This window comes from Myotis daubentonii, chromosome 14, assembly GCF_963259705.1.
Source record: "Myotis daubentonii chromosome 14, mMyoDau2.1, whole genome shotgun sequence".
NCBI lineage: Eukaryota > Metazoa > Chordata > Mammalia > Chiroptera > Vespertilionidae > Myotis > Myotis daubentonii.
Window position 1 is genome coordinate 52642560 of NC_081853.1, and position 19570 is coordinate 52662129.

Sequence of the window (19570 nt, forward strand, 5' to 3'; positions counted from 1 at the left end):
GTGAATCACTGGATCAAGGCAGTTTCATTTTTAATTTTTTTAAAAATATATTTTATTGAGTTTTTACAGAGAGGAAGGGAGAGAGACAGAGAGTCGGAAACATCGGTGAGAGAGAAACATCGATCAGCTGCCCCCTGCACATCTCCCACTGGGGATATGCCCGCAACCCAGGCACATGCCCTTGACCGGAATCGAACCCGGGACCTTTCAGTCCGCAGGCTGACGCTCTATCCACTGAGCCAAACCGGCTTCGGCTATTTTTAATTTTTTAAAGAACCTCCACACTGTTTTCTACAGTGGCTGTATCAGCCTGCATTCCCACCAACAGTGTATGAGGGTTCCCTTTTCTCCACAGCCTGGCCAGCATTTGTGGATTCTTTAATCAGCCACTCTGACAGGTGTGAGGCAATATCTCATTGTACTTTTAATTTGCATTTCTCTGGTGATTAGTGACATTGAGCATCTTTTCATATGTCTATTGGCAATCTGTACGTCCTCTTTGGAGAAGTGTCTGCTCAGGTCCTTTGCCCATTTTTTAATTGAATTGTTTGTTTTTTTGGTGTTGAGTTTTTTATAAATTTTTGATATTAACCCCTTATCAATGCATCATTGGCAAATATGTTATCCCATTCAGTGGGTTGTTTTTTCATGTTGTTGATCATTTCCTTTGCTGTGCAAAAACTTTTTAGTTTGATATAGTCCCATTTGTTCGTGGGTTTTTTTTTCTTTTGTTTCCCTTGCCCAAGGAGATATATCACACACAAAAATTGCTACAAAGAATTTGCAGAGAGAGGGGGGTCTTTGGTATCTCATCCTTTTCTTATGAGGACATCAGTTTAATCAGATCAGGGCACCACTCGTAGGACCTCTTTTAACCTTCATTACCTTTCTAAAGCCTTATCTCCGAATAACATCACATCGGGGGTTAGGGCTTCAATATCTGACTTTTGGGGTGGACACACATCAGTCCATAACATTCTGCCCTCTAGTCTCACAAAATCCATGTCCTTCTCACATGCAAAATACATCCACTCCATTTCAACATCCTCCACAATCTTAACCCATTCCAGCATCAAAAGCTTCATCTAGATATCATCTAAATCAGGTCTGTGTGAAACTGAGCTATGATTCATTTTGAATTCTTGAGAGAGAAGCAAGAACGTTTAGTCTGAAACAGGGCTTTAAGACTTCAATATATGAGTTGGGAGTTGCGGGGGGGGAGGGGCACATTAGTCTGTACTTTTGAATTAAAATATTTTTAAAGTTGAATATCTCTTAGGTACCTCTGTGACCGGGTCCTCCTGCCTTGATGGATTATACACTCGAACCCAACATGACAACAAGTGACTACTACTACCCTGATATCTCCTCAAGCCCCTGTGATGGGGAAGTTATCCAGAGAGAAAGCAAGTTGCTTCTCGCCATCCTTTACTGCCTCCTGTTCATGTTCGGTCTTCTGGGAAACAGCGTGGTCATCCTGGTCCTTGTCGTCTGCAAGAAGCTGAAGAGCATCACAGACATCTACCTCTTGAACCTGGCCCTGTCTGACCTACTTTTTGTCTCCTCCTTCCCCTTTCAGACTCACTATCAGCTCAACCAGTGGGTGTTTGGGACTGTTATGTGCAAGGTAGTCTCTGGCTTTTATTACATTGGCTTCTTCAGCAGCATGTTCTTTATCACCCTCATGAGCGTGGACAGGTACCTGGCAATTGTCCACGCTGTGTATGCCATGAACGTGAGGACAGCCAGAATGGGCACAGCCCTGAGCCTGGGAGTCTGGCTGGTCGCCGTCATGGCCACCAGCCCACTGCTCGTATTTTACCAAGTGGCCTCTGAAGATGGCGTCCTCCAGTGTTATTCGTCTTACCATCACCAGACTTTAAAGTGGAAGCTCTTCACCCACTTTGAAATAAATATCTTAGGCCTGCTGATCCCATTCACCATCCTGATGTTTTGCTACATTAGCATCCTGCACCAGCTCAAGAGTTGCCAGAACCAGATCAAGACCAAGGCCATCCAGTTGGTACTCATCGTGGTGATCGCATCTTTAGTCTTCTGGGTCCCATTCAATGTGGTCCTCTTCCTCACTTCCCTGCATGACCTGCACGTCTTGGACGGATGTGCCATGAGCCAGCGGCTGATTTATGCCACCCATGTCACAGAAATCATTTCCTTCACTCACTGCTGCGTGAACCCTGTTATTTATGCTTTCGTGGGTGAGAAGTTCAAGAAACACCTCTCAGAAATATTTCAGAAAAGTTGCAACCACATCTTCCTCTTCTTGGGGAGGCCAATCATCAAGGATATGGGGGAGAAACCATCCTCCTCCTACCAGCACTCCACCCGTTCCTCCAGCATAGACTACATTTTGTGAGGACAGTGCCTCAAAGTGGGTCTCTGCTTTCCCAGCCACTCCTCTTCCAAAGGACAAAAATGGTTTATACTGGGGTCTGAGTATCTTTTTAGTCTTAGAAATTTGGTTATAGACACAAGATATATTTCACATTAAACTTGTATTAGTAGGAATGTAGTGAAGTTGTATATAGGAAACCCTTTCTCAAAAACACTTTCAAGTGCTGTTATAATTCTGATTTCAATGCTTTTGCATACAAAATAAAAGTATTTTGTTTTGAGAGACTGAAGTTTCTGGGGTAAAATGACTGGGCTTGTATAGCAGGGATCCAAAGGAGGGTAAAATTAATCAGGGCGAATTTTATTTTGTTACTTTTTTTTTTAGCTGTGGAATTTTAGGCAACTTGCTTTAAATGCTTCAGTTAGTTTCCTTACATGTAAAATACATACCTTTGATTTATGTGAGAGGATCATACAGGGTTATGAAGCTGTGTTCTGATGCCACCTACCTGCCATTCAGTAGCTGACAGTGACAAGAGTCACCTGCAGTAGAAGAACTGGAGCTTAGTTCTGTATGCGTTTGGTTATATGTGTCATATGTTAAGAACATGTCAAGGGAAGACTGAAGAACGATTCCAGATTGAAGGAGACTAAAGAGACATGACCGCTAACAAGTATATAATCCTAAATTGGATTCTAAATCCGGGGGGAAGTGCTGTGAAGGACCGTTTGGGTACAGTTGGTAAAATCTGAATTTGAACTATATATGAGATAACCCAAGTATGAAAGTATCAGAAGAGATAAAACAGAGAAACACCGCCCTGGCCGGTTTGGTTCAGTGGATAGAGCGTCAGCCTGCGGACTGAAAGGTCCCAGGTTTCATTCCAGTCAAGGGCATGTACCTTGGTTGCGGACACATCCCTAGTAGAGGGTGTGCAGGAGGCAGCTGATCGATGTTTCTAACTCTCTATCCGTCTCCCTTCCTTTCTGTAAAAAATTAAAAACACACACACACACAAAGAAACACTTAGAACAGCAACAGGTACAACAGTGAATGTTACCTGTTATTACTTACTAGGAAGTAAGCCCCATGAGGGCATTAACGTCATCTGTTTTATTCACTGCTATATCCCCGGAGCCTGGAACAGCCCCCAAAACAAAATTCCTCCGGAAGTACCAACCATGCTCCGGGGTGGGGGCAGGGAAACGGCGGGTCCTGCAGTTCCGATGTCTTCACCAGGTGGCAGTAAGGAGCGCGTCCTCGCCTGCTCCAGGCCAGCCTCCGACCCCGGAAGTTAAATCCCCGGGCTCTTTCTAGTTCCTCCAGCCTTCTTCACCCCTGATCCATTGAGCCGAACCCTCTCCAGCCCTGAAGTCTGGGCAGGATGTGCCGGAGGGCAGAGCCGCGGTGTCTGCCCAGCGAGTGAAAAGCTGCTCGTGGTTCCCGGGCGCAGGCTCGTACGCCAGCCCGGAGCCACGCGCGCAGCCCGGGACCCCGCAGGTCCCGACGCCGACAGGTGCAGACGGTAGCGAGCCCCCGCCTAGAAACGCGTCATCTCCTCCAGAGTCGCCAGGGCCGGGCCGGAGCTGCCGCCCACGGCCCCCCGAGTCCCGTGCACTCGCAGACCTCCTCCATGATTCAGAAGTCACGCCCGGCGCTGCTGCAACCTCAGGATGTGGGAGACAGGATGGAAACGCTTATGGTAAACTGGGGGGAAGGGAAGGCAGAGGGTCCGGGGCTGCCGGCTCAGGGAGGCTGCCAAGGCTCAGCGGCCCTTGTGGACCCTTTCCCGCGCCCCGGGTGCGTGCAGATTGGGGGGCTTGGCGAGGAGGGAGGAGGGAGGAGGGGATTGCAGCTTGGGACACACGACCAAAGGTCGCGCCGGTGCAGGGAATGGTATCTGGGTAGAGACGGGCGGAATTGCTGGGGCCCGGGGGGCGGGACAGGTTGGGGGGGCGGGGAATGTGCACGTGAGGCCCCAAACGAGGTGCGAGCGCTACGGGTCGCCGCTTAGAGTTGGGTGCCTGGAGTGACGGAGGGGGAGGACAGTGGGCAGTTATTTGTACCATCTCAAGGCCAAGGCGGAGACGTTGGCATCGCTGCGGGCGGCGGGAGGGGCATCTTCGGGTCTCCAGCCCCCAGCGGGCAGGGCAGGGGTGCGGTCGGCCGGCGCCGCGAGGCCACGCCCCCGGGCGTCCGGATTGGCTGCCGCGGTTGGGCCACCGAGTCCCCATTGGTGGTGACGGAGGCGGGGCTGCTACGTCAAGCTCTGGCCTGGAAATTTATCGGATTTACAATTGAATTGGATTTAGGATTTCCTTGTTTCCTTTTATTTATTTATTTATTTATTTATTTATTTATTTTTTAATTAAATCTTTATTGTTCAGATTATTACATTTGTTCCTCTTTTTCCCCCCCCATAACTCCCCTCCTCCCAGTTCCCGCCCCACCCTCCGCCCTCACTCCCCACCCACTGTCCTCATCCATAGGTGCACGATTTTTGTCCAGTCTCTTCCCACATCTCCCACACCCCTTTCCCCCCCAAGAATAGCCAGTCCATTCCCTTTCTATGTCCCTGATTCTATTATAATCAACAGTTCATTCTGTTCATCAGATTATTTATTCACTTGATTCTTAGATTCACTTGTTGATAGATGCATATTTGTTGTTCATAATTTGTATCTTTACCTTTTTCTTCCTCTTCCTCTTCTTAAAGGATACCTTTCAGCATTTCATATAATCCTGGTTTGGTGGTGATGAACTCCTTTAGCTTTTCCTTATCTGTGAAGCTCTTTATCTGACCTTCAATTCTGAATGATAGCTTTGCTGGATAAAGTAATCTTGGTTGTAGGTTCTTGGTATTCATCACTTTGAATATTTCTTGCCACTCCCTTCTGGCCTGCAAAGTTTCTGTTGAGAAATCAGCTGACAGTCGTATGGGTATTCCCTTGTAGGTAACTGAGTTTCTTTCTCTTGCTGTTTTTAAGATTCTCTCTTTATCTTTTGCTCTTGGCATTTTAATTATGATGTGTCTTGGTGTGGTCCTCTTTGGATTCCTTTTGTTTGGGGTTCTCCGCGCTTCTTGGACCTGTAAGTCCATTTCTTTCACCAGGTGGGGGAAGTTTTCTGTCATTATTTCTTCAAATAGGTTTTCAATATCTTGCTCTCTCTCATCTTCTGGTACCCCTATAATTCTGATGTTGGTACGCTTGAAGCTGTCCCAGAGGCTCCTTACACTATCCTCGCATTTTTGGATTCTTTTTTCATTTTGCTTTTCCGGCTAGATGTTTTTTGCTTCCTCGCATTTCAAATCATTGACTTGATTCTTGCGCTCCTCTGGTCTGCTGTCGGGAGTCTGTATAATATTCGTTATTTCAGTCCATGTATGCTTAATTTCTAGTTGGTTCCCCAATATAAGATCGAGGGTCTTATTAGTTTTCGTGTAGATCTCATTAAGTTTGTCGGCAGCTTCTAAACAGTTCTTGAGAGACCTTAAAAGTGTGGTTCTGAACTCTATATCTTCCATTGACAATTTTGTCCTGTTTCTTTGTCTCCGCATTTTGTTATGCTTCCTTGGTGCACCCCCTAGTGGTCTTTGTTTGCAGTCTTATAGTTAAATCTTGATTGTTGTAGCTAATTCCAGGAAGGGTTTGACCTCCAGGCCAAGTGGCTATGAGAATCAGCTGTGTCAGCAGTGAGAGAACTTCTGTCCTCTAGGGAGGTGCGTATCTAGCCTTTGCCTGAGGCTATCCAGCAAATGGCTCTGTGCAGGGCTTGGGCGGGGTGGGTCGCACAGGATCAACAGGGTGGGCCGGAGAGAGCAGTTATGGCGGCTCTCAGTCCTGTCCCCAGGGGCTCTGCCTCTCTGAGTCCCAGCACCCGCTGCAAAGCTGGGAGAGAAAGCTGCACTCGCTCTGACCGAGGCCAGACAGTCCCGCTTCTCCCGTTTGAGTCTGGGTCCCTAAAGACTCGCCCGGATCTGGAGCTCAGAGTCTGCGACTCCCTCCCGATTGAAAACCCCAACCGCGTCCTCCGTCGCCAGCCCGCTCCTCGCACTCCGCACCTCAGAATTTGACTTCAGCACTGCGCCTCCTCTGAGTGTCCGTGTGCGTTTCTCTTTCCTCCTAGTTGTAGGACTTCCACTCAGCCAGCGTTCCTGTGGTTCTGGGTGATGTCCCTTCCGTTTTTTGGTTTCACTTTTGAAGTAGTTGTTCAAAGCAGCAAACTCCGGCGTTAACCTATGCCGCCATCTTGGTTCTCTCCCCTTGTTTACTTTTAACATTTTTTTTAAATTGATTTCAGAGAGGAAGGGAGAGGGAGAGAGAGACATCACGGATGAGAGAGAATCATCCATCTGCTGCCTCCTGCACGCCCCCTTCTGGGGATCTAGCCACAACCCGGGCTTGTTCCCTGACCAGGAATAGAACCATGACCACCTGGTTCATAGGTTGACGCTCAAGCACTGAGCCATGCCGGTTGGGCTAGGATTTTTTTTTTTTTTTTTTTAAGGGGTGTAAAAATTGCTTGGGAAACTAGTTTGCTGACTATTTAAGTGCTACTATTTGTGTACCTGTGTAGTATTGTTTGGTTCTTTTTGCCCTACAAAACAAAGAAACTGGATTACTCATTTTATTTGCCTTGAATAATTTTGGCTATTTAGGAAAAAATCAAATAGTTATCGGCTCTATTTATATATTTTTCAAATATTTATTGAGCCAATAATATGCCTCAGCACTGTGCTATGAAAAAAGGATGTGAAAAAGATAGTTTATGTAATGGAGAAGGTTCTTTTTTTAATCCTCACCTGCTTTTTTATTGGTTTTATAGGACACATTTGTAACCTGTGAGAGGAAGAGAGAGAAACATTGATGTGAGAGTGAAACATCGATCGGTTGCCTCCTGCGTGCACCTCAACCAGGGATGGAACCCAAAACCTGGGCATGTGCCCTGACAGGGAATTGAACCCAAGATCTTTCATGTACCAATGACACTCCAACCGTCTGAGCCACACCAGCCAGGGCTGATTCATTCATTTTTGACAGTTGAGCACCTACACTGTACCAGGCTCCATGCTAGAGGTACCCATGAGCTGTACAACCAGGACCTGTCCTGGACCCTCAGTCATAGGGAGATGGGCTCAGGTGTGGTGGAAGCACGGATGGGGGTTAGGTCTAAGCAGAGGCCCAGATTAATTAAACATGGGAAGAGCGTGGGCAGAGTTCTCACAGGTGAGAAGAAGGCAGAGAGTCCATTGTAACTGCAGAGTGTAAGAGGCAGGAGGCTGAGAGCACAGGCAACAAAGATAAGATGGGGCCTGTTGATTCGTGGAAAGTTCTGCAAACCAGCAGTTTGGACTTTATCCTGAGAGGAATAGAAACAAACAGTATTGTTTTTAAATTTTAATTCAAGTCTCTCCCTGAAGATGTTTGCGCCTGGAAGCAGTGTGGTCAGATTTGCAGTTTTAAAAGATGACTGTGGCTGCAGGCTAGAGGGATCAAAGAGATGAGGTGAGGGAAGAGGTGGTGGCTGTCACTGAGGATGCTGGGGCCCTGAGCTGGGATGACAGCAGGTGAATTTGAGAGCTGTTAGGTCCACAGCAGTTCTCAACCTGTGGGTTACGACCCCTTTGGCAGTCGAACGACCCTTTCACAGGGATCACCTAAGACCATCCTGCATATCAGATATTTACATTACGATTCATAACAGTAGCAACATTGCAGTTGTGAAGTAGCAACGAAAATAATTTTATGGTTGGGTCACATGAGGAACTGTATTTAAAGGGCCAGAAGGTTGAGAACCACTGTGTTAGGAGGTAGGATGAGCAGGTGCAGAGGGACCGAGTTAGGGGAGCTGCCCAAGTTTCTGGCTAGGGCAGTGGGTCGGTAAATGGCACGGCATTCACTGGGATAGGGCAGCCAGGAGAAGGAGCAGGTTGGGGGTGAGGGAGGGAGATGAGTTCAGGTTTGGAGATGAGTGTGCCTGTGGCACAGCTGAGTACATGGATATGTGGGTCTGAAGCTCTGGAAGGAATTGCAAGTGTGGACAGAGGGCTGGAGATGGAGCCATGGGAGTGGACTGTTGTCAGGGAAAGAAGAGTGTTTCCACCCAAAAACGAGGCCAGAGAAGTGGGAGGCAATCCCTGAAGCCAGGGGAGAGCATCCCAAGATGAAGCCAGCAGTGGTCAACAGTGGAGCCAAGTGCCACTTCAGGCTGGGAGTGTGGTGAAAAGAGCCTGAACTTTGAGTCCCGCCCATAGCTTCAAACGCTGGGTCTTAGGACACATTTGTAACCTGTGTGAGCTCTAGTTTCACTTGCCGAATGGGTAAACACCTAGCTCTTAAGTGTTGTGAGATTTTTGAGGTGGTGGGTGTAGGTGCCTTGCCCAGTGCTGCTCTGGGAGCACGGTGGAGGGTGGGTTGGCACAGTTAGGGCTGGAGAATGCCCAGGAGGCCACCAGGATGGATCGGTGGGGGCAGACTCTGGGTGAGGGGTCATCAGCAGGGCTTGGTCATGAAGCAGTAGATAGACTGAGGAGTCTTATAAATTTCCCATGGGATAAGTCGTTGTGGATCGGAGAGGAGGCAAGGGTGTGGAGAACTGTTGGCTGAGTTTCCATGTTGGAATGTTGAGTTTGAGATGCCTGTGTGCCAATGGGAGGTGGAGGGGGCGTGGGAATATCGGTGTCTGGACCGAGGCTCCTGGGCTGGAGGTGTGGGTGTGGGCGTGGGCGTGGGCGTGAGCAGGGTGAGGTTGCCCTAAGAGGCTGCAGCTGGAGGAGATAAGAGGAACAGCAACATCTGCAGGCAGGCCGAGGAAAAGGAGACACAGCAGGGCAGCTGGAAGAAGAGAGAGAATCCCAAACTGAGAGGGGAGGCCATCAGCCATCTCAGATGCACCAGAGAAGCCACGTAAGAAACGGATAAAGATGGGAATGGGGTCCCGGGTGCAGTGGGTCCTTGGCAAGCTCACAGGGCAGCTTAGTGGAGAAGCCTCGGCTGGATGGCAGGTGATGGTGGGGGCCTGAGGGGTGCAGAGGGAGAGGAGAGGGCTGGCCGTGGAGCTGGGAAGCTGGGGGGGCTTGTGAGCTTGTTTCCAGGCAACGGAGAGGATGCCTCTGGGTCGGAGAGGCCAAGTGCAGGGAAGAACGCTCATTGGTGACGTCTCGGACAAGGCTGAAAAACACAACACTTGGGGGATGAATATGTGTTAGCAGAAGGAGCAGGCCCCGCTCCTTGGGGGAGGGGCTTTGTGACACAGACCTGTAGTTGCTCCGTTTCACTGTTGTCTTACCAATTCTTTTTTAAAAAATATTTTTGTATTGATTTCAGAGAGGAAAGGGGGGAGAGAGAGAAACATCAGTGATGAGAGAGAACCATTCATCGGCTGCCTCCTGCACACCCCACACTGGAGATCAAGCCCACAACCCAGGCCTGTGCCCTGACTGGGAATCAACCACTGAGCCACTGGCCGGGTTGTCTTGCCAATTCTACCATCCTTTGATACTTTTACAAGCTGCCTGAACGTGGTTATAAACTCCACTACTTACTGTCTGAACTTATCTAATCCTTTCCCCAACAATCTTTTAAGTAATTCCACTTATAACTTTGCGACTTGGTCGTTTGGTGGAATGTGGAATGATTTCTCTTCTCTGGAAAGCAAATATCACAGATCATAATCATTTTGGTTACATGATGTGCATAAAGGCAACTTTATATTCATCTTAATAGTGTTGTAGGACCATGTATGCCATTTATTTAAAAATAGCAAGGGGGCCCTAGCTGTTTTGGCTCAGTGGATAGAGCGTAGGCCTGAAGACTGAGGGGTCCCAGGTTCGGTTCCAGTCAAAGACACATGCCCAGGTTGCAGGCTCGTTCCCCAGTAGGGGGCGTGCAGGAGACAGTCGATCAGTGATTCCCATCATTGATGTTTCTATTCTCTCCCTCTCCCTTCCCCTCTGAAATCAATAAAAATATACTAAAAAAAATAACGAGTGGGAGAAGACCGTTTTGAATGGAGCTTGCCAAGTAATTCTTTGGAGAAGGCTTTCTTTCTTGACTGGATTTTTATTTTTCACAGTATTTTTTAATTGTTTGTCTATCAAGAGCTATTCCTTAGCTCAGATATTCATGTTCCATAGTTCAGGGACTCAGGTCAGTGACAAACTTCCGTGGAACACAACCCAGAGAGATTCTTGACATTCCACAGGCACTTTGCACTCTGAAAGATGTCAGTCTTCCTCATCTCCTCCAAATCTTCCACGGGATCGTAATTTCTGTAGAAATCTGCAAATGTCTTCTTTCTTGGTTCAGCCACACAACACTTACAGCAAGCTGCCACCCCAGGGATGCAGTGATCGCTCCAACAATATGAATCGCAGACGTGTGGCCAGAAGGCTGCGCAGCTGAGGTTTTGTCAAAGCGCTGGAAGGCCTGCTCGTCCTACTCATCTTAACACCAGCAGCTGGGGAAACGGGGCGGGGTGGCGGTGGGGGGCTGATTGGATTTGTGCAAGTGACTTTTCACAGCCCCGTGTGACCGAGGCTGGATCCTGGGGCATGCTGTGAGGGCTCTGCAGCTTGCCTGGGGGAGGACATTTCGTTTTTGATGGGTTGCTGCCCTTCCGGGTGGTGCCTCTGGATTCATCTGTGTGTGACAGTCCTGGCTTAGAGGAGAGCCAGCAAAACCAGCACAGGCTACTGGGCTATTGCACCCTCAGCCAGCTGCGTAGGTCTCAGAGAAATGGGTGGTGTCAGGAAAGGGGAAAGTTTTAAATGAAGGAAACCCATAGGTTTCACAGGAAGTGGCGCCTATGGTCTTACTGTGGCCGAGCTTAAGGTTTCATTTCCTTTGTCTTGTTCCTATAAGCATCTGCAGGCCCTGCGGCTGGGTAGCCTGGAAACCAGCCGTTCAGAGTCCAAACACTGTGTTCAGTCGGTTTTGCTTTTGTGAAGATAAGGAGATAGGCAGTCATTTTTATTGTGGGGACACAGATGAAATAGACATGTGGCCCAGTAGGAGCCAAGGTATCAATATGGAGACCAGAGAGCGCCCCTGCCGTGTACTATGCTCTCAACAACCTTGCAGCCCCGTTCACTACTGACTGTGCTTTTCCCTTCTCCCGAGCATGAAGCCAGTAGAGGGCGCCACCAGGTGGTTTCTAGGAGATCCTTCCCCGGGTGAGGCCGCCTGCGGCAGCCCCGCTGACAGCGTTCTCTTGCCCTGCAGTTGCACCCGGTGATCAAGGCTTTCCTGTGCGGCTCCATCAGTGGCACCTGCTCTACCCTCCTTTTCCAGCCCCTGGATCTCCTCAAAACCCGCCTGCAGACGCTCCAGCCCTCGGCCCATGGGTAAGGCCTGCTGCCCCCCGTTTCCCTGAGGAGCTGGTCTCAGAACCTCTCTCTGGCCCAGGAGCACCTGTACCGTGTGAAGTCCACCTCCGTTCTGTTGGCTGCTGGCTGTTGGAAGCAGGCCAGGCCCTACCTTCATGGGTTTTGTGTATATTCTTCTCTGTGAATATTTTTTTACATTAATTAGTGTAATTGATGTAATTTAATGTTGATTGAATGGGGTCCTGCCCTGAGCAGCTTCCTGGATCTGCCTGGGTGACATTTGCCTGTTATTGTGCTAGCCCGTCGTGTCCCTGTGCTGCCAGTATGGAGTGTCTTTCTTGCTTCCCCGCCTTGGGCTCAGCACCGTGGGCAGTGTACTAAATATGCATGAACTGGAAGGATAAATCAGTTTATTCCATTGTTTGTAGGATGACTGGGCAGATAAACATGTAAGTGTCAAATCATGACACTTAAGAACTCCGAGATTCCAAGACGCACTGTAGATTCTAAGTGCCCTGAAGGGTCCACGCAGAGGAGTCTTGGAGCAGGGAGTTCCCCATGCGGATGTGGTCTGTGACTTTCCCTCCCTGTTGTCTGCCCCCAGATCAAGGCGCGTTGGGATGCTCACTCTGCTCCTGCAGGTGGTCCGCACCGAGAGTCTTCTGGGCCTGTGGAAAGGGATGTCCCCTGTAAGCTGCCTTTTGAACCTTCTCTTGCACCCTCTCCTTCATAACCATTTCTCATCTACCCCATGTATCCTCCTTTAAGCAAACGTGAGAGGTGGGAGTGGTGGGAGGACCTGCGTGGTCTTCCTGCCTGTCTCGCTGTTGCTCCCTTTCTGTGTGAGGGCTGGGAGACATGCACCTGTACTGTAACAAGATCTAGTGCGCCTGTACTCTAACAGGGTCTAGCGCGCCTGTACTCTAACAAGGTCTAGCGCGCCTGTACACTAACAAGGTCTAGCGCACCTGTACTGTAACAAGGTTTAGTGCCCCTATACACTAACAAGCTCTAGTGCGCCTGTACTGTAACAAGCTCTAGTGCACCTGTACACTAACAAGGTCTAGTGTGCCTATACACTAACAAGGTCTAGTGCGCCTGTACTGTAACAAGGTCTAGTGCGCCTGTACTGTAACAAGGTCTAGTGCACCTGTACTGTAACAAGGTTTAGTGCCCCTATACACTAACAAGGTCTAGTGCACCTGTACTGTAACAAGCTCTAGTGCACCTGTACACTAACAAGCTCTAGTGCACCTGTACACTAACAAGGTCTAGTGCGCCTATACACTAACAAGGTCTAGTGCGCCTGTACTGTAACAAGGTCTAGTGCACCTGTACTGTAACAAGGTTTAGTGCCCCTATACACTAACAAGGTCTAGTGCGCCTGTACTGTAACAAGGTTTAGTGCCCCTATACACTAACAAGGTCTAGTGCACCTGTACTGTAACAAGGTTTAGTGCCCCTATACACTAACAAGGTCTAGTGCGCCTGTACTGTAACAAGGTTTAGTGCCCCCATACACTAACAAGCTCTAGTGCGCCTGTACTGTAACAAGCTCTAGTGCACCTGTACACTAACAAGCTCTAGTGCACCTGTACACTAACAAGGTCTAGTGCGCCTGTACACTAACAAGCTCTAGTGTGCCTGTACTGTAACAAGGTCTAGTGCACCTGTACTGTAACAAGGTTTAGTGCCCCTATACACTAACAAGGTCTAGTGCACCTGTACTGTAACAAGGTTTAGTGCGCCTATATACTAACAAGGTCTAGTGCACCTGTACTGTAACAAGGTTTAGTGCCCCTATACACTAACAAGGTCTAGTGCGCCTGTACACTAACAAGGTCTAGTGCGCCTGTACACTAACAAGGTCTAGTGCGCCTGTACTGTAACAAGGTTTAGTGCGCCTATACACTAACAAGGTCTAGTGCACCTGTACACTAACAAGGTCTAGTGCGCCTGTACTGTAACAAGGTCTAGTGCACCTGTACTCTTAACAAGGTCTAGTGCGCCTGTACTCTAACAAGGTCTAGTGTGCCTGTACTCTAACAAGGTCTAGCGCACCTGTACACTAACAAGGTCTAGTGCGCCTGTACTCTAACAAGCTAGTGCAGCTTCTACCTCACTCCCCTCCTCGGGTGGAGGGTAACTCTGAGGCATGTCCTCCACCTATGCCCAGAGTTCCCCAAAGGGATTCCGTTGCCCGTGGGAGTAACTGATTAGATAACACTCCCTCTGTTGACCGTCTTCCCTCTCTCCTGTTGGTGTTCCCTCCACACCTTAAAGTTTAAGGCTTAAACCAGCTGCTTGCATGCAAATCCTGGGTCCTCTGGGGAAACCCAGCTAAGACAGTATCTGATAGCGCCCGTCTTTGATTTCCTTCCTCCTCCAACTCTTACCACTCCCACCCCCCTTCCTGCAGTCCATTGTGAGGTGTGTCCCTGGTGTTGGAATCTACTTCGGGACTCTCTACTCTCTGAAGCAATACTTCCTGCGAGGCCATCCCCCCACTGCCATGGAGTCCGTCATGCTGGGGGTGGGCTCTCGCTCGGTCGCAGGGGTCTGCATGTCGCCTATCACTGTGATCAAGACGCGTTACGAGGTGAGTTTGACTGCTTTAGGCCCTCGGGATGGGTAAACAGAGGCCTGAAACTCCTTGAGTCCAGTGGCCACTGATGTCACCTCCCAAAGAACCCATTTGAGTATTCAGGCCAAGACATGTGTGAGCCAAGGCCCCAGTGCCCTGGTAAGGCCACCCACCCTGCAGTTGGCTTGCTTCAGTGCTCGCACCCAGGGCCACTGTGCGAGCCCCTGTTCTGTGCTTCCTTTGCAGAGTGGGAGGTACGGCTACGAGAGCGTCTACGCAGCCCTGCGGAGCATCTACCGCAGCGAGGGCCACCGGGGCCTCTTCAGTGGCCTGACGGCGACACTCCTTCGTGATGCCCCCTTTTCTGGAATCTACCTAATGTTTTACAACCAGACCAAAGCCATCGTGCCCCATGGTACGGGTAAAGGAAGGTGTGGTGGGGAAAAGATCTCCCAAAACGCATTCTCACCACTTTCTCTGCGACTGTGAAACTGTTCATTGCTCTTAGCAGCTCCAGATCCTCAGCAGAGTTTTAAGAACTGAGCCAGGGCCAGGCGCTGGGGTGCAGTGGGCAGCACAGACGTGGTCTCTGCTCTTTCACATGCAGCCTTTGGAAAGGGATGTACTGTAATTCTTGGTGGGGGATGGGGCAGAACAGAGCACTTCTCCATAGGCCCTTAAGAATACTTCCTAAATTTGCCTGATTCTAAGATTGCAAGAGGACCGCGTAAGTGATATTGTGTCCCAAGTACCTTAATATCGGGAAGCTCATGACATTAGTCTGACACATTGTGGGTAATGTTAACTTTTTGTCATGTGGATAAGGTAGCATCTCCATTGAAAACTATTATTATTATTATTATTATTATTATTTTGTAATTTGTATCTCTGTGGGGCGATACTTTGAAACTACGTAAATCCATATAAAACTTCCCGTTCCCTTCATCCCTATGTTTGAGCACTAGTCATTGGTTCTTGTTGAATCAATTGTGATGATTGTAAAAAGGTGAATTTTCACTCCATCAACACTTATTCGTTATACCTTTAAATTTTTTAATTTTTAACTTTGTTTGAATCCAGGCCCTTCTGGCTATGGGGAAAAATTAGTGAGCAACTTGGCATTGATACTTATCTGATGAATGAGATTTATTTACAACTGAATGTTCCCTCTGTCCTATTTCAGACCAGTTGGATGCAGCCCTTATTCCCGTTGTAAATTTCAGCTGTGGGATATTTGCTGGTGTTCTGGCCTCACTGGTGACTCAGCCTGCAGATGTTATCAAAACTCATATGCAGCTCTCCCCAGTGAAATTTCGGTGGATTGGCCAGGCAGTGACAATCATCTTCAAAGTAAGGCTGTACAATCAATATTTGTTCTTATTGTGTTTAAGGCACTCTCTCTAGAGTAGCAGTAGCCCTTATCCTTTACCCAGTAGAATCACCTGGGGAGCTTTTAAAAATCCCCACAACCTGGGCTGATTACAGCAGAATTTCTGGGGGGTGAAACCCAGGTATCAGAATTTTAAGTTCCCCAGTGGTTCCAATGTGTTGCCCAGATTGAGAGCCACTGCTGAAAACCTGTGGTCAGTGGTTTGTTTGTTTGTTTGTTTGTTTGTTTTTCCAGGGGCCCTACATTTGGACAACCTGTGATATTTGTTAAGCATGTAGATTGTAGGTAGGGTTCTACCCCAGACCTATTGAATCAGGCGATCCGGGGGGGCTTGTCAAGGACCCAGGAGGAAATATAGTCAAAAAAACCACAAGCACATTTTGTTTCTCACATTTGCTCTTATACAAATGGTGTTACTGAAGACAACAAGCACAGTAGACATAAATGCTTTGAAGAACTATCTAAAGCCACTGAGTTGGCCCTTGGGAAACATGTACTGTTATCACCCACCAGATACTCTTGTTTGCGGTAAATTTATCACCTGTATCTTTAGATTTTTCTGTACTTCTCAGTTTCTCTATGCAGCAGAGGAAACCTGAGCATATGCATCAGGTTCCACCCTAGATAAAAGCAGGTATTTCTGAATCTGATCTTATCTTCACACTGCTTAGGTTGCCTGCTTCCTTCTTCTCTATACCTAAAGTCACATAGTCTGAAATATATTCATATATATATATATATATACTTATTGTTGATAGTATTACAGATATCTCCCATTTTCTCTGCTTCCTCCCTCCCCCAGCCCCTACCTGAAATATATTCTTCAGTATATGAGAAAATGGCAGGAATGATAACAATAGGAATGAACAAACCAATTTAGATTATGGGGGATGAAAAAGAGGTGTTTTGTCTTTAATTCTTATATAGAGCCATCAAGAATATACAGTGAGTTACCCCCCTTGCCCTCCCCCCTCCCTAAAAAGCTCCCAGAGAAATTGCCAAAAAGGCACCTGTTCCTTTTGCCCGGAGCCAGGGCCCAGGGCTGGGCGAGCAGACCTTGGTCTGGATTTCCGCTGCCACTGGGACCTAGTGCTTCTGTGCACTGCACAAGCTCTACACCTGCACAGCTAAGGAATTAATCCCCTGGGGGAGGGAGTAAACCTGGAAAGAAAGTTTAGCAAGTAAGAAAGAAAAAAAAATTATTACAATGTTACTTTATGGTAATTGCATGGATATTAATTTCAGTAGGAAATTTTCAGCTTAGAGAACTCAAACCCTTGCCCAATGAAAGAAATACAATACTAAAATGTACAGAAGCCCCTTTGGAGTAAGGGACAATATTAGACATGTCATGAATTTAACGACGCCAAAGTGCTTGTCCTACAAAAGGTTGCCAAATCCATTTCTTGGCCCTCTCATTGGTAAGAATGGCCTCCCTGGGACTTAGCACAAAGTGAGACTATTTCTACAGCAAATGTTGAAGCCTGGGTTTTTGGAGTCCAAGTGGATGGGACCTCCAAATTCTGCCCCTACTGCAGTGTGGCTGACCATCCTCTGGAAATATAGCCTCTTTTCAGGGTGAAAAAAAAATTATTTTAAAGTTCAGTGTCTTCTTGAGCTCACTAGTCATAGTTTGGACATTATTTATAAAAGTCTTCAGACTCAAAAATGGGGTACAGAGAGACCTCACTCTTGTGGCGGGTGTATAATTATATTGCTACTTACCAGAGTTTTGACACTCATTTCCCCCCTAGGACTATGGGCTGCGTGGCTTCTTCCAAGGCGGCGTCCCCCGGGCCCTCCGCAGGACTCTGATGGCAGCCATGGCATGGACAGTCTATGAAGAGATGATGGCCAAGATGGGCCTGAAGTCCTGACCCAGCAGCACTGGGAAAAGATGGGATCTGTTGCCCTGCCTGGTTTCTGCCGAGAGCTGCTTCATCTCTAACCTGGACTGAGGTGAAGTCCTGTGGGGAAAGCCAGGCAGATGTGTCACCTTGTTACCCAGTTCACGTAGCGAATAGGTGGGCCAGACTCGAGCTTTTAGAATCTCCCGGAAGAGGAGCCACTGAGACAGACAGCACACGGGGGAGTTTGCAGAAGGGCTTGCACACCCTGCAAACCTGGAAGCATTTCCAGGGAGAGAGCTCTGTCGGGGTCTCCGCTTCAGCCACCCACCTATACCACGGTGCCTCTTTGGGTCTGTTTTTTGCAAGGAATTGCAAAGCCAGAGAAGCTGTGGCCACCTGCCGTGACTGAGGAACTCCAGCAGGGCGCTGGTTCTGCAGAAAGAGGAGTCCCTGTCACCAGGCCGGAGGTGATGTTGGGATGAGAAAGAAAAGGTGTCATGATGACTTAATTAGCTCATTAACCTGGCAGAGGTTCTGCAGAAGGGGGGACAGTGGCTTCCTAGCCTCTCAGTGTCCAAATAAAGGTTTTTTATTTTGTCCCAGCTCTGTTTCAACTCTGAGTTCTGGCATTTTCTGCAGCTGAAGTCCAGATAAAGAAATTGAAGCACTTTATCATTGAAAACTGCTTGGAAAACCTAAGTAGTGTCATCACTCTGTTTTAAGACCTAGATAGGTCCTAAATTTTAGGACCTAAATTGTAAACAGCGTTATGTTACTTGTCATCAGTTTGCCCATTACAAATACACAATTCAGTGATTTTTAGTAACTTTATTGCATTCATCACCATCTGTCAATTTTAGAACGCATTTATCCCTCCCTAAGATCTCTTGAAGTTAACCCTCGTTCCGGACCCCAACACCAGGCAGCCACTGGTCTGCTTTTTGTCTTAAATTTGCCTTTTCTCTATATCTCATGTCAATGGAGCCATACAATATGTAGGCTCTTGTGTGTCTGGCTTCTTTCACTTTGCATAATGTGTTTAAGGTTCATCTATGATGTGGCATATCCAACACTTTATCCTTTTTTAATGTCAGAATACTATTGTATTGTATGCCTAGACCCTATGTTATTTATCCATCAGTGAACTAATATTTTGTTTCCACTTTGGCGTTCTTATGAATGATGCCACTATGAACATTCATGTACACATGTTAGTATGGATGTATATTTTCGTTTCCCTTGCATATACAGGGATGGCCAAAAATAGATTTGCATAATGCAAATCCTGTATAATAAAGATGTAATATGCAAATGGTCGTTACGCTGTGAAGCATAACAACCGACCACGTAATGACTGGATCATGGATCAGCAGGAGGGTGGGGCAGCGAGCTAAAAGCAGGTGGTGGAGAGCTACAGGAGGGGGCAGGGCAGCAAGCTGTGAGGGGGGACTGGCTGGGGGAGCTCCTGGAGGGTGGCAGCGAGCTACTGGCACATGGATTCATTCCCAGGGCTACTAGTAATATAATCTATACTGATAATAGATAAATATGTAAATTGACCGTCCCTTCATGATGCCCACAGCCAATCATAAGTGAGTATGCAAATTAAACTGACCAAGATGGTGGGCCTGTAGGGAAGCATGCACGCACACAGCCACTCCGGGCTTCTGGGCAGCGTGGGAAGGCAGAAAGGTGGCTCTGGGCCAGAGCGAAGGCAGTGCCAGCAGCCAGGGGAAGGAAGGCCTATTCTTACACAAATCTTTGTGCATCGGGCCTCTAGTAATCAATCCTGTATAATAAAAGGGTAATATGCAAATTGACCCTATCAGCAGAACTGAGAATGACTGGTCACTATGACACACACTGACCACCACGGGGGCAGACACTCAATGCAGGAGCTGCCCCCTGGTGGTCAGTGCACTCCCACAGGGGGAGCTCTGCTCAGCCACAAGCCAGGCTGACGGCTGCCAGCACAGCGGTGGTGGCGGGAGCCTCTCCTGCCTCCTCAGCAGTGCTGAGGATGTCCAACTGCAGTTTAGGCCTGCTCCCCGCTGGCAAGTGGACA

The 19570-nt window shown here is 48.1% G+C and overlaps 2 protein-coding genes across 7 annotated transcripts; both read left to right on the forward strand.

The window, feature by feature from the left end:
* The first annotated feature begins 1266 nt into the window (after positions 1–1266).
* CCR8 (C-C motif chemokine receptor 8) lies at positions 1267–2443 on the forward strand. Its single transcript, XM_059662932.1, has one exon. The coding sequence runs from the start codon at positions 1310–1312 to the stop codon at positions 2372–2374; it is 1065 nt and encodes a 354-aa protein (XP_059518915.1). The 5' UTR covers positions 1267–1309; the 3' UTR covers positions 2375–2443.
* A 1204-nt stretch (positions 2444–3647) lies between these two features.
* SLC25A38 (solute carrier family 25 member 38) lies at positions 3648–18107 on the forward strand. 6 transcript variants are annotated; one of them, XM_059664450.1, is made up of 8 exons: positions 3651–4055; positions 7181–7291; positions 11578–11699; positions 12286–12370; positions 14101–14280; positions 14512–14680; positions 15449–15615; positions 17410–18107. In XM_059664450.1, the coding sequence occupies exons 2-8, from the start codon at positions 7274–7276 to the stop codon at positions 17530–17532; spliced, it is 864 nt and encodes a 287-aa protein (XP_059520433.1). In that variant the 5' UTR covers positions 3651–4055; positions 7181–7273; the 3' UTR covers positions 17533–18107. The 6 variants fall into 6 exon arrangements, with proteins under 6 accessions (XP_059520435.1, XP_059520434.1, XP_059520436.1 ...); XM_059664454.1 differs by lacking the exon at positions 7181–7291 and adding an exon at positions 9157–9261 and having other exon boundaries at positions 3782–4055; XM_059664452.1 differs by lacking the exons at positions 7181–7291; positions 15449–15615 and adding an exon at positions 9157–9261 and having other exon boundaries at positions 3648–4055.
* The last annotated feature ends 1463 nt before the right edge of the window (positions 18108–19570 follow it).

Coding starts and splice junctions, on each gene's coding strand:
- CCR8 (XM_059662932.1), top strand. CDS start 1,310: ATGGATTATACACTCGAACCCAACATGACAACAAGTGACTACTACTAC.
- SLC25A38 (XM_059664454.1), top strand. CDS start 3,987: ATGATTCAGAAGTCACGCCCGGCGCTGCTGCAACCTCAGGATGTGGGA. Junction 9,262..11,577: donor AGATGCACCAGAGAAGCCAC/GTAAGAAACGGA, acceptor CTTGCCCTGCAG/TTGCACCCGGTGATCAAGGC. Junction 14,281..14,511: donor TGATCAAGACGCGTTACGAG/GTGAGTTTGACT, acceptor CTTCCTTTGCAG/AGTGGGAGGTACGGCTACGA.